The sequence below is a fragment of the Pleurodeles waltl genome, chromosome 9, assembly GCF_031143425.1.
Source record: "Pleurodeles waltl isolate 20211129_DDA chromosome 9, aPleWal1.hap1.20221129, whole genome shotgun sequence".
Taxonomy (NCBI): domain Eukaryota; kingdom Metazoa; phylum Chordata; class Amphibia; order Caudata; family Salamandridae; genus Pleurodeles; species Pleurodeles waltl.
This window is the reverse complement of record NC_090448.1, coordinates 1,146,608,402-1,146,628,446: the sequence shown is the minus strand read 5'-3', so window position 1 is coordinate 1,146,628,446 and position 20,045 is coordinate 1,146,608,402. Positions and strand designations below refer to the sequence as shown.

Sequence of the window (20,045 nt, the reverse complement as noted above, 5' to 3'; positions counted from 1 at the left end):
CAGGCCTGTGATGTCAGGCAGAGTTGTCACACTCCAGTGGGGACCACGGCTTCAGTTGCAGGTGGCGTTGCAGGGTCAGGCACGATGCCGTGTCCTGGCGGCGTCAGGAGCCGGTGCAACTGTTTTTTTTCTAGTTTTTCAACCACCTTTTACTCCCATTGGGCCTAGAGACTGGAATAGGCACCACCTGATGAGTGAGGATCCACAGCAAGTGAACCCATAGGCTGTTAGGTAAAGTATTTCCTGTCTCTGAGACTTCTTAACAGGAGGCAAGCTCAATCCAAGCCCTTGGAGACACTTCACAAGCAGGATTTCAGAAAGCAAAGTCCACTCTTTTCCCAAAGCAACAGGCAGAGTGGCAGGTCCTCCTCAAGCATCAAGCTCTTCTCCTTGGCAGAGGTTCCTCTTGATCCAAAAGTAATCTAAAAGTTTGTGGTTTTGGGTCCGCTTCTTATACCCATTTCTGCCTTTGAAGTAGGCAAACTTCAAAGGAAAGTCTCTGTTGGTCACAAGATCCTGCCTTACCCAGGCCTGGCCCCAGATAAACTCCAGGGCGTTGGAGCCAGCATTGTGTGAAGACAGGCACAGCTCTTTCAGGTGTGTCAGCTCCTCCCTCCCCACTCTAGCGCAGGAGACTCATCAGGATGTGCAGGACACTACTCCGCTCCCTTTGTGTCACTGTCTAGAGGGAATTGACAAACAGCCCAACTGTCAGTCTGACCCAGACGTGGATTCCACAGGTAGCCAGAGGCACAGAATGGTTAAGCAAGAAAATGCCCACTTTCTAAAAGTGGCATTTTCAAACAAACATTCTAAAAACCAACTCTACCAAAAGATGTATTTTTAAATTGTGAGTTCAGAGACTCCAAACACCATATCTCCATCTGCTCCCAGTGATAAACTGCACTTAAGATATTTAAAGGTACTCTCCATGTTAACCTATGGGAGAGATAGGCCTTGCAATAGTGAAAAACGAATTTAGCACTATTTCATTATCAGAACATGTAAAACACACTGGCATATCCCATCCTCCCTTTTAAATACACTGCATTCTGCTCATGGGGCTTCCTTAGGCCTACCTTAGGGGTGACTTACATGTAGTAAAAGGGAAGGACACTTGCAAGGTTGAACTGGCAGTGCAAGACTGCACACACAGACACTGCAGTGGCACGTCTGAGACATGTTCATAGGGCTACTCATGTGGGTGGCACAATCAGTGCTGCAGGCCCACTAGTCGCATTTGATTTACAGGCTCTGGGCACACTTAGTGCACTTTGCTAGGGAATTACCAGTAAATCAAATTTGTCAATTATGGGAAACCAATTACCAATATCTTTTAGATGGAGGGCAATTGCACTTTAGCACTGGTTAGCAGTGGTAAAGTGCCCATAGCATCAAAAACCAGCAAAAACAAATTACAGCACAGGATCAAAACCAGGAAGTCAGAAGCAGAAAGTACAGGGAAACCACGCCAAGAGTTGCCAGATCTAGTAACGATGATGTCCAAGTGGCGACTCAGCCTACCTTTAATTATCACCTCCATGTTTGTCAGTAGAGCAGCTCCAAGAGACAGTAACAGGTATACATAGATGCACTTCACAGATCAGCTTCCTTTCTTTGGTTTTGTGTCCTTATCCGATCTTTTTTTACTAGAACTTTTCATTTATTGTCATAGCAATGAATATCTGCATTTATTCAGTGTTATGATTTCCTCCTCTTTGTAAGAATTTGCTTGGGATGTGTTTAATTACTCCCTGTGTGTCTGCCACGTACCTTAGCACTTCATTAACAAATGTAAATTCTATTTCTGAAGACTTTCTCTGAGATGTTGCTGGCTCAAGTAAAGTGCACAATGTCAAAGCCAGTGAGAGCTTTTTACTGGTGTAGCTTCAGATGTTAAACTGTGTTTAATGAAAGTACCCTCTTTCTTGGCATGATTACCCCCATTTTCTGCCTGTTATCAGTGTGTTTGACTGTGTTCACTGGGATCCTGCTAACCAGGACCCACGTGATTATACTCTCTTCCTTCAAACGTGGTAACTTGGTTACTTACACCCCACATTTGGCATACTGGTGCCCCCATTTAGGTCCCTAGTATATGGTACCCAGGTACCCAGGCAGGGCTTGAAAAATCTCCCATTGATGAGTTTTATTTTATGAGGTTGAGCTATTTTTAGAATCCACTCACTCTTCTGGAGAGTGGACAAAGAACAGGTATTCTGTTCAGTCAGAAACTGAATTAGCAATTAAGGTGCCTTTTAAATCTTATTCTTGTCACATTCGCTCTCTGTTCAGAGACAGAGGTCAAATGTCAGTTTTGTCTTCTTGCAATGGAAAAACCTTTCCTTGTGACTGCAGTTTCCATGATTTTGTAAGGTGAACTGGGACCTGTGTGAAGTGAAAGGCTTTTGGTTTTAGCTTTTTTCTAACACAAAACATTTATATAACTAAGTCAACTTTAAAAACATATCAAAATATATTTTAGTAGCTGTGAAAGACCATTTTTTGTACTTCTGTGTGATGAAAGAAACAGAGCAGAACACTTTACTTGGTGATGTGCAAATGATGTTTTCTGAAACCCAATTTTCACAGATAATTGTTAATACATTTTATACTTTTATTAGTAAAGCTGCAAGTTAGTGGGAAGTTTTTTTGACATTTCTTGGAAATGTACTGTCTGTAAATGACAGTGTGCTACCACATCATGCTTTAGTAATATATTTATTAGAAGTGAGTGTTTAAACATACATTGAGAAACACTCCTGCCCTGATGGCAAAGCTATTAGTAAACTAAGAGGCAAGTCATGCATGGATTATGTGTAACCTATATGTGGGCTAGATTTATTGTACATGGAACAAATGTTTAGTGTATTTAATCAAACAAAAGAGGATTATTTTACAGCAGAAATGCTGATGCCATATGTTTGAAGGTGCACTCATATGTGAGAATGAAAAAAAACGCCACTGTACAGTATAATATAATATTTCCCTAGGATCATACAATTTTAGACCTGTTTCTGGGTCAAGTACTTTACAGTTAGGTCGAGTAGATTATTCAAGCTACTCGACCTGCAGGTCTAGAATTTTTTTTATGATTTTTCATGGCCTGCAAGGGCATTGGGGTACCAGGGGTTCCCCATGGGCTTCAGCATGTATTATGTCACCCATGGGGAGCCCATGCCAAGTGTATCTGCAGACCTGCCATTGCAGCCTGCGTGAAAGGGTGCATGCACCCTTTTCACTACAGGTCACTGCACCAGGTCACTGTAAGTCACCCTTATGGCAAGCCCTTCTAGCCCAGAGGGCATGGTGCAAGTACCCCCCCCCCCCCCCAGAGGTGCCCACATGAACCCCAGTTCCATTTTCCTGGACATTGTGCATGCGGGGATGTCATTTTATCTGTGTGCTTGACATAGGTCACTCACTACCTATGTCCAGCTACATAATGGTAACGCCAAACCTAGGCATACTTGATATCAAACATGTCGGAATCATACCCCAGTACTGTTGCCAGTATTGGAATTATGATTCCATGCACTCTCGGGGGCTCCTTAGGGGACTCCCAGCATTGCTCCTACCAGCCTTCTGGAGTTTTCTGGGCAGCCCAAGCTGCTGCCACCCCTCAGACCGGTTTCTGCCCTCCTGCTGCTTGAACAGCCCAAGCCCAAGAAGGCAGAGCAAAGGATTTCTTTGGGGGGGGGGGGGGGGGTTGAAACACCATCTCCCTTTGGAAATAGGTGTTACATGGCCTGGGAGGGGGGAGACTCCCCAAGCAACTGGTATGTTTAAAGGGCACATTTGGTGCCATCCATGCATAAACCAGTCTACACCGGTTCAGGGACATCCAGTCCCTGCTCTGGCACTAAACTGGACAATGGGAAGGGGAGTGACCACTCCCCTGTCCATCACCACCCCAAGGGTGGTGATCCGAGCTCCTCCAGAGGGTCCCTGGGTTCTGCCATCTTGAATCCAAGGTTGGCAGGGACCTATGGGAGCATCTGAGTGGCTAAGTCAGGCAGGTGACGTCAGAGCCCCCTACTGGTAGGTGGTCACCTGGCTAGGTGACCAGTCCCCATTTCAGGGTTATTTAGGGTCTGTCTCTTGGGTGGGGTCCTCCGATTCACCTTGCAAGGTTCCAGCAGGACTCCTCTGCAACCTCTACTTCGACTTCTAGCCACTGGAACTGCGACTGGACCCTCCAGGAACCGACAATCTGCATCCACGAAGAAGATAACATTGTCTCCACGGCTTCGTCCAGCTTCTGCAACATTTCCCCTGATGTGTATTCTCTGAAGATGGCAAGTCTGCACGAGAAGGAAGACTGAATCTACCTCGGAGTGAAGGAGTCACTCCCCTGCAGCCACAGGCACCAACTGCAACGATGACCGGCTGCGTGGATCTCCTCTCATCCTGAGCTGCGTGGATCCTGCATCATGGGTGGTGGTCCGGAGTAGTCCTCTTGGTCCCCTCTGCCAGCTGCCCAACTTTGGTGGAGGTAAGCCCTAGCCTTCCCACGCATGACAGTACCCCCTTGGACCGCATCTCTTGAAGCTACCAAGGTTTGTTTACATCTCCTCCAAAATATCTTCAGGCTCCGTGTAACCCCAGCACTCCTTCCTGTGATGCACATTCCTCTGCGTGCTTCTTCCGCGACGTGGGATCCTTCTCCAGTTGTGCTTTGTGGGCACCTCTGCGACTCCTGGTTCCTCTTCCAGTGGGTCTCCTGCGGGGGCTTCCTCTTCTTCTGTGGACTCTCTGCCTTGCTGAGGGTCCCCCTGGCCTTCCCTGCCCTTTCCCCGCCCCCTGGGGTTGAGTCCTCCTGGACCTTGCTTGTCCCCGACAGCTCCACTTTTGCTCCACCGCGACTTCTGCCTCTGCCAAGGCTTGTTGGTGGCCTTTCCACACCACTGACCGACTGCAATCATCCATCCGGCGTAGTACGTTGACTACATGCTCAAGGAACTCTTCACCTGCTCCAGGGCTACATTCCTGACCGTTTTCGTCCTACCGTCGCCCAACTCCTGCAACCACAGTTGGGTGGGTAGTAGCACCTGCTCCCCCTGGACACTTCTGTGACTTCTGGACTTGGTCCCCTTCTTCCACAGGTCTTCCTCTTCAGGAATCCACCACTGGTTTCTTTGAGTCTTGTCTGGGTGCTGCATTTTCTTCTTTTCCGTCTGTTTGGGTGGTTTGGGGAAAATCCAGTAATTTACTCATTTCTTCTTTATCACTGGGGGGGGGGGCACTGTGGTACTTACCTTTGGGGTTTCCTAGTACCCCCAGCTCCCCTCTACACATTCCACTTACCTAGGTGGGGGTCCTGCATTTGCATTCCATTTTGTTTAGTACATGGTTTAGGCTCCCCCCTAGGGTCACTATTGTCTGTTTGCATTTGCACTGTTTTCTGTCCCTTTTTATGCCTATTACTGATACCTAGTGTACATATTTAGTGTGTTTACTTACCTCCTATTGGAGGGTTGCCTATCTAGTGTTTTGGTACTGTTACTGTATTAAAGACCCTTTATTTTTGTAACACTGAGTGTTTTCTTTCATGTGTGTAAGTGCTGTGTGACTACAGTGGTATTGCACAAGCTTTGCATGTCTCCCAGATAAGCCTTGGCTGCTCATCCACAGCTACCTCTATAGACCCTGGCTTCTAGACACCGCCTACACTAAACTATTAGGAGATACCTGGACCTGGTATATGGTGTAAGTACCTTAGGTACCCACCACACACCAGGCCATCTCCCGACATGTGATAATGTACAGCAGTAGCTAGCAGACTCAGATGGGTTTACGGTTGTTTGTTTTTAAATGTAGTAAGAGTTGTACTGCCTAGCTGAGATTTCCTATGATCTTTATTCTAAGTCATGTATTGTACTCTGGGTACATTTCAGTAGCATTACTAAAGTTCTCTTGCAACTGTTTGGCCCAAGCTACTGTATAAGCATCTGTAGGTCTTCAGCGCTGGGGACTACACATCTTTTGTCTGGTATTTATAGTTCTTTACATGCTGCTGATCACATCTTCACTACAGCAGATGCTTGAGGAATGGGGTTAACTGTCCACAGCAGTTTCCTGCTTTTGGTGGAGGGGTGAAGATCTTAGTTTTCATCCGTTCCTCAAAGCAAAAAACTTCAATATTAGCACACTGTGTTTAAATCCTTTTTATTTTAAAATTTGCAGGCAGGACACTATTAGGAATAGGCTTCAGAGTTTGGGTTTGTTTGCGACACACAGTAAAATAACCTCATAAGAGCACGGAGAGCTCTCACATGTCGGTCTATGGGCGCTTTGACTTCAAAGCTTCAGTCGATAATCAAGCTGCAGTTCGGAGAGTAAAGCAGCATGGATGTTAGCAGATATTGAGTGGTAAATAAATGAGATTGCCAGATCTCCCCTGCTTGCAGCACTAGGAAACCAATATTTCCAATCCTCTGAATCAGTCCAATTGTCTGAAATGAGAAAAAGTAGGAAACAAGAACCTACTTAAACCTGCACTAACGAAAACAACACCACAAATCCTAGTCATCTCTCGACTAGACCTTGGTAATGTTATCCTTGATTGGGTTTCTCAGTTTTCACTATTCTTCTTAAGTCATTTAGTGGCCGGACCTCTGTCATTACTTAGAAGAATTGATGATGTTTCTCTCCTGTTTAAAGAACTGCATGGGCTTACCTTTAAAGCTACAATCCAAATGCAGGATCTGCTGGCATGCATATTAAGCAATTTACCTAAGCATAAACCATGTCTGGCAAATAGTATCACACAAGTTGAAAGAATTCCCTGTACTTGGAAACATTGATTCTAGACCTCCAAAGTACTGAACCAAAGATTCTTAGGTGCCCACCAATCTCACTTACTTTGTGACACTTTCTTTGAGTGGACTTGAGAGCCGAGCCCATTTTGTGGCTTTCAGAATACCGAACATCCCTAAATTAACTTTTCTTATTGGAGTCCTAATACTCTACTCAAAGTTACTGCCTTAAAAATGTTCTATCTTAAAGTTGTCGGCGCTGTAGTTTTTCAGTCTGTTTCTTGTAAAGCTCTCCTGTTGCCTGGTGCAGGGCTTGTAATCAAAAGCACTAAACAAAGATCCCCAGAACGCAAACGTCCAGGCTGTCGAAACAGAATCCTGCTGACCTGGAGTGAACCCAACAACTGTGGCTTCACGCCACAAATACTTCTAAATACCATTAATTAGAGAAAACCGCTATTGAGAGGGAAAAAACAGCAAAAACTGGCACATCAGCAAGCACTGCAACCAACAGCAAAAACTGGCACATTTAAGCACTGCAACCAACAGCAAAAAGTGTAAACAGAATAGCGTCCAAGTGCAGGCAAAGGCCTTCTGGCAGTGTGCACACAATTTGAACGATGACTTTACTTTCTTTGTGGACGAGTTGATTATCAACCAATTTTGTAAGCATTGTCCATTCCTCCAAGCACGTGTATTGTTGTAAAAACTTTAAAATGGATCTTTGAATTATGTTGCATTAGATGTGGCTTACAGCACATCACAATTGTAGCTACATCCGAGTGGCAAACTTTGTACCTTTGCGTTCTTTCATATGAGCAGATTAATACAACAAACAGGCTTTTTCAATATCTTTCGATCTTATTGTACAGCAGCATGGCTGAAAGTTAGAAGAAAAGTGCTACGCCACATCATAGCGCTATGAAATAAAGAGCTATGACGCAGAGAAATGTTAGCTAGGATGGACTACATCATAAGGTTTTTTTTCTAGCTTGCAGCTGCGCTACTGTATAACATGGCTAAAAGACACCCACAAAGTCAATAGGTCTTGCATAGGCTAGACATATTGGATTTATCTATGTTTTAGTAAAGTACTTTTATTGCAGTTGTTTAAAGAGGCTTGGACATATGTCACCAGTTCTAAAAAGAAAAAAAAAAGGGAAAAAAATCAAGTTCTTTCTCCCTTCCAGGGATCCCGATTATGTGATGCTTTGATTGCAGGCTGCTGAGCAAGGTTCCAAACCTGCAACTCCCTTCAGCTGACCCCTCAGTCGGTGGGTGTTGACCCACATTGACTTGTACACAGTGCAGGTCCGCCCTGGGCTCCTCTGTACTGAGCCTGACAAGGATGTTCTCCAGCAGACCCAGGAGCCCACTTGCAGTATGTTGATGTCATCCACACAGCGGAAAGCCGGGGTCAGGGTGAACTGCATTGGCAGAGCCACGTCAGTAGCCAGGAACAGGGCAAGCAACACAATGCCAGACGGGTTAAGCAACAAAATGAAGAAGGGTAGGAACAGGGTAAGCAGTACAATGTGGGAGAGGGTGGGGCAAACAGTGGGAGGAGGGAGTGAAGGGCCAAACAACATTGAGTACACTAGAAGGGCGTGGGGAGGCAGACAATAAGCATTAGGGATGGCAGGATGAGGGACTAAGAAAGCAGGAAACATGACAGGGGGGGGCAAGCAACACCGTGGACAGTGGGAGAGCACAAGCAACATGCATTCTTATGGAGTGCTTCCACAATAAGAGATGTAGCTCCGAAGTGTGAGCAGAGGAAGGACACTGAGGAAGAAAGCAGTACTTAGACCATGCTGACGTGGAGGGGCACACAGAAGAAGTCATGCCAACACATGCTCACCAAAGAAGAGCAAACAAATGAGAGTGGAGAAGAAGCCAACGAATGGCGAGCAATTGGGTGCCTTCCAAGCAAAGAAACAAAATGTCTTCCAAGTGCTAGAACATAGGTTGTCTGAGACGAGATCTACTAAACTGTGTGCCAGTTCACACCACTGATGCTAACATTTAAAAAAAAATTGCAGCAATGGTTTTCACATTTATTTTTCTCTTCTCCATACTTGTATATTTTTTTGGAGATGTACTGTTAGATTAGTGTTTTTTTTATTTTTTTTTATTTTGGTAAAAATATTTTATTTCTTGCACTCCAAAGAATAAAGCATTCTAACTCCTTATTGGAATCTGAACAGATTCCTGTGATTGCTTATATCATGTAGAGTGCAATATATGCCTTCATTCGTCCTTGAATTATTTGACAGTATTATGTGGCATCCGGTGCCCCGCAAGATATCACATGGCACCCGGTGCCCCTTAAGAAATCAATACTGTTAACCAATGGAGCAGCCCAAGAGTTTCTGAAAATCTTTCCTCCATCCATTAAAAACCCATGTTACCCTGTCATTATTGTCCGCTGTCAATCAATCAGTCAGTGTATTTGTAGAGCTCAGCTATTCACCAGTTAGGGTCTTAAGGCGCGGGAGGCAGAAGAGAAGGTCAGAGGGGATCAGGTGAAGAGCCAAGTTTTGAGGTCCTTTCTGAATTGTGATAGAGTGGGAGATCTTCTGGGGTGGCATTGTGAGAGCTTTTTAACTACAATTTTGAGGAACCTTTTGAAGTTATTTTTCGTTACGCACTTATTAAAGTTGTAATTTATTTGAGACTTTAACGTTTATCGAAGAACCTTCATTTTTGCTACATTTATTCAGTTTCCTAATATTCTTCTTTGAAAGAATGATAACATCAGTGGAAAGCATCTCTTTATTGCTGCTTGCATCGCCTGTTGCTGACCTATTAACTTTTGGTTTACCCTTAAGTAACCCCTAAGATTACTGCAAATAGAGCCCATTTTGAAGATTTTAAGCATTCATTTATATTTCTAATTTGTTGAACACGGGAAATACTAAATTACTCTATTGTCTTTACCGTCCTACACTATTTAGCTACTAATGCTGCTTTTTGCTCAATTCAATGCCAATGCAACGTACTCATGCCCTTAGTTTGAAGATAGACTACCTCTGTACTATGGACAGATTAAGCTTCACCATTTAGCTTTTGTTGTTTTTAGGCTCCCCTACCAGACTGCTTTTAACTGACTGGTTTTGAAATACTTTTTGTTGGTTATATCAAAAACCGAAGAACTGACAGTGAGTTTAGTGCTGGCTCGCTGCTTCCATTGATTGGCTTTGCTGCTGTCATTTGCTAGCATTTGTTTTCAGTAGCTTTCCCTTTGATTTGGGTGATTTGTACCCTTCCCCTGAGCACTGTTACTACTTTCTTTGTTAAGCACTCCATGAGAGCTCATATGTTTTCTAGCTCTTTTGTGTGTGCTTTTCCCCTGCCAAATACCAATCCGTATTCCATGTGTGTTTATCCCTTCTGTGTAGTTTTCTCTCTAGCGCTGCTTTCCTTTAATTCCCTCCCCCACACAGCTTTATTTTATTTTTATTCCCCCACCCCCGCCCCACTTATCTTTGCTACCTCCCCCGCATTCTGATTTTTACTGGTGCTGTACAGTACTGGCTAAAAGCAATAGTAAAGCCAATAGGTTCCAAAGGCAAGACTTATTGTGTTTGCCGGAGGTTGTCACTTCAGCTACAATATACTAGTTTCCAATTTACTCCATTGCATATTTTCTTGAAATGTGCTCCAGGAGAGCTGCTCAATACTGTACTGTACAATACTGTACTGTACAATACTGTAGTCAGATCATTCATGAGGAGAAAATTAGACTTTATCACAATTGTGGTTTTAGATTTGTAAGAAGTGATGAGATTCTTCCCAGTTCTGGGTTTCTAAAAGCTGCTGTTAAATTGCTTATTCTTGTTTAATAAATATCAGTTCCTCTGTGTGTTGTATTCTGCTTTTATGATAACGGTGCTTTTGGTGCAAAAAAAACAGGAGTTATGGATTATCTCAGATTAAGGTTTAATTCACCATAAATGACCGGTTTAGGGTATGTATCTACCATGGAAGTATTAAAGAAAATAATGCAGTTTGGGTTTGTACAATTTGCTCTTCTGCTAGCCTTGTTTGGAAATGTGGAATCTAAGTAAGAATATTCTTTGTCAAATGGACCTCCCCAAACCCCTACAGATTTCATCCACTAATTTTCTTCCTTTTGCCTACGAAGCTGCAAATTACACCCTTCCCTTACAGAAAAACAGCGTTTGTGGTCAGGAAAGGCTTGAAAAAGAAAGATAGGGAAAATTAGGTAAAATGATTCATACCCTCAGCCATGCCAGATTCTTGTTAATTGAAATTGTTTTTTTATTAAGTTACTGAAAAAATGGTGGTGGTCAGTATTTGTAAGTTATTCATTTTGCATTTTCGGGGGTTAGCCTCTGGTCTGCATTTCTGAAGAGGGTAATGTGTGGGGAATAGCATGCCTGAGGTGGAGCTAGAAGACGAGAAACTGGCTAGCCATCCACAAAGGGTAAAGTAGAAGACATTGAAGAAGGCTGTATCCACTTCTGCTTAAAATGGAACCTATTTTTATATCAACATGAAGCCTACTTGGGAAGAGCAACCGCACTACTTATTACTGCCAGGCAACAAACATGGGCAAACAGATACAGTAGGTACAACACACAGGATGGATCCTTTGACTACAAGAACAGCCATCTCCTGAACCTCATGGGGGCCACATAAAGCCCTACCAGGAATATCACCATGCCAGTTTTTTTTGTTGGTAGTGTATGTATGCACGAGTGAGTCCATGTATGTGAGATTTAACACATTTTGCCAATAAAACACAACGAAGTTCCACTCACTAAAGAACTTTAGGGGATCTAAGGTTCTGTCAAAGGCCACATGACTCTGATGGGCTTATAGAAACTAGCTGAAACATGTAGACAAACAGCCACAGGAGTATTAATTCTCTCCATGTGTCACCTTTGTTTTTAATCAGTATTGCAAAGGAGTGGAGGGAATAGCCATTAGGCGATTCTAACATACTCAGCTGTAAATCCCTTTTGCCCACCACTAACTAGAGCTCCCTAGGAAGGTTGAGCTTAACCATATCAGGGCTCGAAAAATCCACTTGACCACTCGCATTGGCGAGTCTTATTTGATCAGGTTGAGCTGTTTTTAATACTTACTAGTCCTTTCTGGTGAGAGAACACTGAACAGGTGTACTGTTCAGTTGAAAAGTGGAGGGGCAATAAAAGATGCCTTTAAGTCCTGTTCTTATGTCATATTACTCTGTGTTCACAGACAAAAAAGTCAGTTTTTCTTACAAGGAATTTCCCTTCTGACTGCAGAGTTCCAGGACTTTGTAAGGTGAACTGTGTGACCTGTTGCTTGGAATGTAAAATAAAAGGATATAGGGTGTCAGGTTTTCCCTAACAGATACCATATAAATGACTAAGTCAACTGTGCAAACCTATCAAAATATATTTCAGTAGTTGTGAAAGCCCTTTTTTATATCTCTGTGCGATGAAAATATATTTTAATAGGATGAAAACAAATCAGAATACTTTACATGTTGATGTGCAAAGGATATGTTTTCTGAAACCCAATGTTCACAGTTTGTTAATACACTATATAGTTTTATCAGTAAAGCTGCAAGTTAGTGGAGAGGTTTTTGGGCATTCCTTGGAAAGTTACTGTGTGTAGATGACAATATGTTACCACATCATGGTCTAGTAATAAATGTATTAAAGTTGAGTGTTTAAACAAACTGAGAAACACTCTTGCCCTGATGGCAATGTTCGTAAACTAAAAGAAGTTATAGGTTATGTGGGCTAGACCTCATGGGTATGTAGGCTTGATCCTTGTGATGCATGCAGCAAACCATAGTTTGCTTAGTCAAACAAAAGAGGTTTATTTGTACTGCAGAAATGCCGAGCTCACAAATTTGAAGGTGCAATCCTATGTGAGAGTTAAGAAAAAGCTGACTAAACTATTTGCCTAGGATCACCCAATTTGAGACCCATTTACGGGTCGAGTACAGTACAGTTAGGTACAGCAGGTCTAGTAATATTTTTATGATTTTTCAAACCCTGCATATGCATTGCCATCTTGCTTGAGGACTCCATGAAGAGGCATGCCAAAATTATTGTGGGAAAAGGGCCTGTGGTTTTTAGCAGGGCTTCAAAAGCAGTCAGTGCAGCGCATTTGCCACGTAGGCTAGATCTTGCTAGAACAAAATAGAAAAACTGACTAAGACAAAAGTAGGAAAGAAATTTCTCGCTAGGAGAAAAAAAGAATGGCCGTGAAGAGCTTTTTTGCTCTGTTTTCTTCAAGGTTCAACTATTATCAGCCATTTTGACTGAGCAAGCCCAAGAAATATAGATATGTGTAAACAAGAACCACACATACTGTCATGGCCATCATCCTTTATTTTGTAAAAGCAAAATTCAACTACAATTAATAAATTCCCCAGTTGGAAGAAGACTCTTCATTTTAATCAGACCTGCTGTATGTGTTCTACTGTGCTGCATATTTGGAGAATCGGTATAATATTGATTATGGATTGTTTAGTATAGTACTTTCTACTATAGTATCAGCATTCTATAGCATTGCAAATATTGCCTAACTAATTAAACAACTCATTGATACTTGTATCCATTGTGGGAGTATAAAGAACTTTAGTTTTTCCCGCACAAAATTCAAAATTGTGACATGTCGATACAAACAGATTTCAGCAGCATAAACTTTTATTGAGCTGTGCTGCCTACTAGAACATGTTATTCATGATGACTTTGCATTGCATTGTAGGTGGATTTGTAAAGTGCCTTTTACACCCCACAGTTCCTCGAAGCATGTTTTATTGAAGAGGCGCAGCCCACTACTGAGTCAGATGTGCTTGGTTGGAAGTGTGTTGGGTTTTTAGTGTGCCTTGTGTTGGAACTGTTTCGACATCGTGTGTGATAACTGAATGGGGTTCGTTTATGAGGTAACATGTATCTGTCCTTAAACTTGCAGTGTAGCAGAAAGGATAAAACAGAAATGTGTATGCTTATAGACAAAATCATTCTGTATGTTAGCAGTAGTCGAGGGTTCTAGTGTGGCATATGTGGAAATGTTTGTGTTGTGCATGAGGACCAGAAGGATTGTCCTACCATGGTGAACTTGTAGCTGGCCATAATTCTGGGATGAGAAGAACATTACTATGGGCTGATTCTTCCCATCTTTGCATGATCGATTCAACTTAGTACAGGGGATAGTGGCTGATAACTCCATATAATAGGGTCTTATCTGATTTATAATTGGCAGGTATTTCCTGTCTTCCTTAATTCCAGGTGATCTTTGATGTTCATTGGCTTTGCTAGGCAAGTGTTTCAAAGTTCTTTTGCTTGATAAGAGAAGGAGATTACAACAATGATAGCTTTGTAGAAAGAGAACTTATGCCTGTTTTCTGATATTGCTGAAGTGCGACTTGGGAAAAGGATGATCTAGTGCCATGGGTGGCCCAGTTGGAAATGCTGAGTGCCCTGAAGGAGAAGCATTTGAGTATAAATAGCCAGTGGATTGCTTGTAGGCTGAGGCAGTAACAGGACAGCTGCATTTTGTATTCTTGTAGTGTAGTCTTCACAATAGGTGTGGAGGTAATTCCAGGTTATCAGTTTGTATAGTTCAGTTTACGTCATTTTCCATAGTCCAGGTGCACCTTACAACATTTTCATACATCTTCCATTTGCCCAGTTAGGTGAAACAGGAATCTGCGGTAACTACTTTGGCTTGCTGTTTAGTTGGAGTTGCAGCACAGATAATTGAATGTTAAGTCAAACAAGAAGGCGAATGTGCAGGAGTACAGAGCAAGGTGTTGAAAAGGGGTGATTCTCCGGAATTTGAGATTAGACGAAAGAGTGGCTATGCGTTTTATGCTATATAGAGAAGAATATGTTCATTATGGCAGCAAAAGCTGCGTCTGTTATGCACCTTATGCTTAGGAGGCTGTCTGGATACCTGACTTGGAAATGGAGCTGTTAACTTCTCCAGTCTGAGGGTTGGGGTTCCTGAGCCATGAATATTTTTTTCAAGTATCTACTTTACTAGTGGGAAAAGTCCAGTCACATGCGTAGGTTAACTCATTGGTGAGGTTCTCCGTGGACTAAGAAGCAACAGTGTGCATGATACTGAAGCAGCATACATGCTTCCAGGAACATCAGCTGCAGCATGATTGAATTAAAAAAATGCACTCTTATGTTTAGTATAAATTGTGAGTTATTTGTTTCCCTTCCTGCCTCATGTCTGCTCTAGTTTTGTTTTGCAGAAGTTTTCTGCTGATGGCACAAGAGCAATGAGATACCGAATCTTAAGACCATCAGTATTACTCACCCATGTTCTTTGGTTTGACTTGCTCCATGGACTGTATTTAGTTCATATGTTGCAATCTGTCAGTCATACTAAAGAGATATTAGATGGGCTCACTTCATAATCTAATGTAAACAGTCTTAACCTCAGTCTTACTGTACTACAGAATTACAGTAATTTTCCATATATTAGTTGCAACTTTAAGGAGTGTTATGTTGATCACTTGTTGAACATTGGTCGACATATTAGCACTATGATCTAAATAATGCAGTGGAGCAAATAACAGGGATTAACCCATCTAATACTAATATTATAGATAGGATAGTATTATTAACACCAAGTATAAAAAATAACAAATGTTAGTGTAACACAAAATAGTTAATAAAGATAAATCTGTTAGTGTTTTGATTTTAAATGTTATCTCTATCTGCCTGAAGAGTTTACTCTAGTTGCCTGTCTCAGTGCATTTTTGTTAGTCAAATCAGATTACTAGAGAAGTCTTACAAAGTGTAATGAATAACAACATTTGAATAAAGGTGAGGTTGCTTTTCTCATTTTTCAAGCATAACTTATCTGACATTTGAACAAACCTAATAAACATGGCTAGCTAAAGTAATATTGCCCTCACTTGTTACTCAAACAATTGGTAAGTGCTACCCCACGTTTAAATGAGAAGAACACAACCCTAATTCGTGACAGATTGCTTTCAGACCTTTACAAGAAGACAGTCCCAAAAGTTTATAAAATTCTCTTCCATTATTTTTTTTTAAATGTTATACTTCACTCTGTATTATCTTCACAGTGCATAAATCAAAATGGGAACAGTTTTGCCAGGCTATGCTAATAAGAGGAGCAACAAATTACAGTATCTTTTCTTACTGACTGCAGAATAGTTATAAAAGATTCTAGACTTACCTGTGGCTTTTGATACAGTGGATCACTTTTATTTTCTAGTTAAAGTTTTTTCAGATATTTCTGTGACAACTATTGAACATTTACAAACAAATCGGAGTCTCAGATTGTGCATTAAATCATTCAATATGATTTCCAGTGCTTTGTCTCTGCCATGGCCCCTGTTGAAATAACAACTTTGAGGTGCCGGCAGGGGTCAGTGACTCAGTAGCCCCTGATGCTGAGCAACAAAAAACAAATTCCTTTGGAAATCAGTGTAGAAATAGACAAATATATCGTTCAGAATGAATATAATTCTTTTTACTGACGAGTCTTGTTGAATAAAATGTTTTGGTTCGTAAAGAAGTTGTGCACGCTTTTGTACTAGCAGACAAGTCTATATTTCACACAGGATTAGTTTGCAAATATAGCAAAACTTCGAAGACTTTCCTTTAATCACCAAGAAAATTGTTCTACCTTATCAGTGACAGTCTTATGCTTGTTGAGCAGTATGTGATGAATGACAGTTTAATGTAATTTCTTTAGTTATCAAATGATAAATTGAGATTGTTTAATGCTGTTACATCATAGTACATTAATAGAGATGAAAGGAAGGTAAAACTTCCTGTTATTGATTCAATGAATAGCCACACAGGCTCAGCATAAAATTTACCGAAATTGCATAAACCCATGAGAAATTCCCTTTTAGTTAGTCTGGGTCTATTTTAGAGTCAGGGTTGTGAGTGTTGTGAGTGTATGTTTGAGTACTCTGTGTCCAAGAGTTCAAAAAACATGTTGTAGAGTGGATAATATAAGATGTAATGTAAATGAGTAGTTTTGTCCCCCTTATAAGTGCTGCAATTAACTTTTTTTAAAGAGCTAAAAAATTAAAAACTATCAAGGTTTTCAGTAAATAGTTTTGTGTAACATAGTTTTGTTTTGACAGTTTACCACCATCAACTAAAAATTCTCATTGACATGGATTGTTCTTGGATTCAATGTGTAGGTTGTCACATTTTCAGTATAGAAGTCTGTTTGACAGCCAGCACAGTACTTAACAATCTTGGGTATTGGCCTTGTGAAAAAGAAAATTACAGATCTTAACTGGTTAGGTGATTGGAAAGGTTCACTTGGAAGGTCAAAATAGATATCAGACTTTTTTGTAAACTACATTGCAACCCTCAGTGTTGCAGGTCGTAAGTTCTTGTTCTTTTGATCTTGGGTATAGGAAGAAATTTAATAAGTATTGCAGACTATATATTCATTTAAGAAAGATGTACATTTAAGTTTCCATTTGTGACTTCATCAATCACTCTTTTTTACTTTGTATAATTGTAAACTTTGACTAAATATGCAAATCTAATGTGCTGAAACGTGAACAAAAGTAGGTTCCCATATAATTGAAGATCTGTTTTGCAGCAGGTTCAAAAGTGAATGAGGAATCAGTCACGTTTCGCCGTGAGCGCAGCACATTCAGGCGTCAGGCAGTACGACGCCGACACAATGCAGGGAGTAACCCCACCACTCCTGCATCTCTTATCGGATCACCCCACAGGTATGGCGCTCAGATTTCCCTACTGCATACTGCAAAACACCTTATCTCTCCTCCCTCACCTCTACCCTTTCATCCACATGTTCAATTTGCACTTTTTTTCTCCAAAAGTTAGCAGATGTTTTGCCACTCCAGTTGTTGAATACACTCAATGGGAAAGGGGCAGGGTTTGTCTGGTACCATCTTATTTACCTTTCCTGAAAGTAAATAGCAAGGCTGTGGTCAGATCTCATTTTCTGGGATTGTGATCAGTAACTCTGAATAAGAGCAATGTTTCCTACTCAACCATTAGTTTTTGTCTCATACATGTGATATGGCTAATATCATAGCTGTGGTCCGTACATGAGCAAGTATACTCCACTTGATCCCAAGCATGCCAGGACTCTCCTTGGACTATTGGGTCTTGGCAGGCCATATTTGTGACCTGCCTCAAAATAAAATCACAGCCTGTGTTTCTTTGTATTGGTTCATATCCTAGACTTATCTTTCCCTGTGCTTTGCTGCGTTTCGTTATGCTTCTTGTGCCCTTTCTGCCTAACACGAATGACAATTTGAGCTGTGCATGTTATTTGTTTGAATTATTGCTCATATAAATAGCTTTCATTCCTCAAAATTTGTATGTTTTTAGTATTTTTCCTGTTTAGGCCTGACATTAGCCAAGACCTATTAAGGTTCCTAAAATTATATGTATGATATCCCTACTTACAGGGGCTTTCAGCTGGACATTTTCATCCATTGGTCTGTTATTGTCATTCATGTTTTTCTTCTGCTCACTGCAGCATCCAGCATGGAAAAGTGGGTCAACCAACTTCAGCCATTGGCTAACTTTTTCATGAGTGATTGCATTCTGCCATTTCAGGAGTACATCCAAACACGAACTACTTCCCTTGAGAGGCAATGTGTCCTTTGAGACTGTGAAATAATTTTGCTTTTGGCCATTTATTTTTTGTTTTGATTTTAGCCAAGCTAGCAGCTTCTGCAACAATAAAGCTTTGAAAAAATCATGACGTAACAAACATTGCCAAAGCCAAAAGGCTTGTGGCTAGTGCCAGGCGTATTGGCTTTGACAAGGTTTGTACCCTGTTGGCTTTGGCAAGGCTTGTTCTTGATCTAGGCAAATAAACTTGTGTGACTTTTGTACATTTTGCAGACTTTGTGTGAATTTTGCGACCCATTGCCATCATGATAATCATTATTACTCCCTTACAAAGAGCCAAACGAGCCTCTACCTGGGAATCCAAACACAAGCGGCTAAGATAGCGGAATTAACAAGATAGTTTGTAGAAATAATTGAGGGAGACTTTAATTACATACTTAAGTGGAAGGCCAACGTATTTTAACTAAATGAATACAAAGTCAAAATGGATGTTACAAAAAAGTGTTATATTATTTAAAAATAATCTGCATACATTGACAGTTCTTCCTACAAAGACCAAGCTGTGAGAACTTTCAGAGTGATAAAGGATGCTACTTCAAAATTACTATAACCATTGTCTCAAAGAATTGGCTTTAAAATTGCTTTCTTCTATTAAACCATTTAAAAAATGGTTTAACATTGCATTAATATGGACATTGATAAGGGAGTTATTCACCTGCTCCTCTGATCTCATGTTATCCCTTATTCCCCAGCATGCTGTGGTGCCATACAACTGCCAGTGGGGTGTAGGTCAAACTTCAATTATAAAATATTTTGTGCTATCCAAGTAGAAATATCTGGGCAAACCATTAACACGTCACATTTCCAAATACGTTTAAATGGCTCGACATATCACTTTAGGGTGCTTGGTTTTGATTGGTTTCTGCCACCAAGAAATGCATTATGGGCGCAGAGCTATCTCCATTCCCTTGCATAAATACCGGTGGTAGCTTATTTGTAGGTTCCACTTCTCTGATACAGCTGAATGCACATGTTCAGTGTGTAGAGTGTAATTCCTGTGAATACTGCAGTTACAGCAGTTTGCAAAGTTTTATAGATGTGGCTTTTAATATTGACAATTTTGTTACACTCTTGTAAGTTTCGGAGAAAAATATTATCAACATCCACCCACCTACAAAGTTGTGATGAAAACTGTTTTAATGTTAAATCAAAGAAATTGCCACATCCATTTACTAAGCTTAGGCGATATTGACAGTTTGCATGGCAAAACCTATGCATAGGTATGAATGTTGAGAACATGTGAGGTACCTCCTGAAGGTAGGCTAATAACCTGCATCTAGCCAAGCTTGTGCTCATGCAACAAACCTTCACACCCCCCTAGAGAATTGTTGACACAGCAAAGGGTAGTCCATTTAACCGTGGTGAAGCTCTAGCGTTTTCATATGGCAAGGAGGAGCACCTGGTGCTTTGTGTGAATTGTTCTAAATTCCTCTGTTAGTACAAAGATGAGGTGTAAGTAGGGCTTGAGTGAAAAATGTCACCTCGGAGTGGAGACATAGTTTGCCACCTCTAGTTACTGTGTTAACTTGTTCTTTCCATTTGGATTCACAAGCAAGATAATTTTGTAATAGCATTATATGACTTGTTAATATTTTAAATAGACTTTTAAACAAATTAGTTGTGTTTCCTCAAA

General features: G+C 41.2%; 1 protein-coding gene across 5 annotated transcripts in view; it reads left to right on the top strand.

Annotated features, from left to right (window-relative positions):
- Positions 1–20,045, top strand: part of PCNX1 (pecanex 1) — a 436,152-nt gene that overhangs the window by 162,575 nt on the left and 253,532 nt on the right. For 3 of the 5 annotated variants that reach the window (XM_069208961.1, XM_069208960.1, XM_069208958.1), the window contains exon 7: positions 17,343–17,478. In XM_069208961.1, coding sequence (XP_069065062.1) covers positions 17,343–17,478 — 136 coding nt within the window. The remainder of the gene's footprint in view (positions 1–17,342; positions 17,479–20,045) is intronic. The other 2 variants (XM_069208962.1, XM_069208959.1) reach the window with 1 other exon arrangement.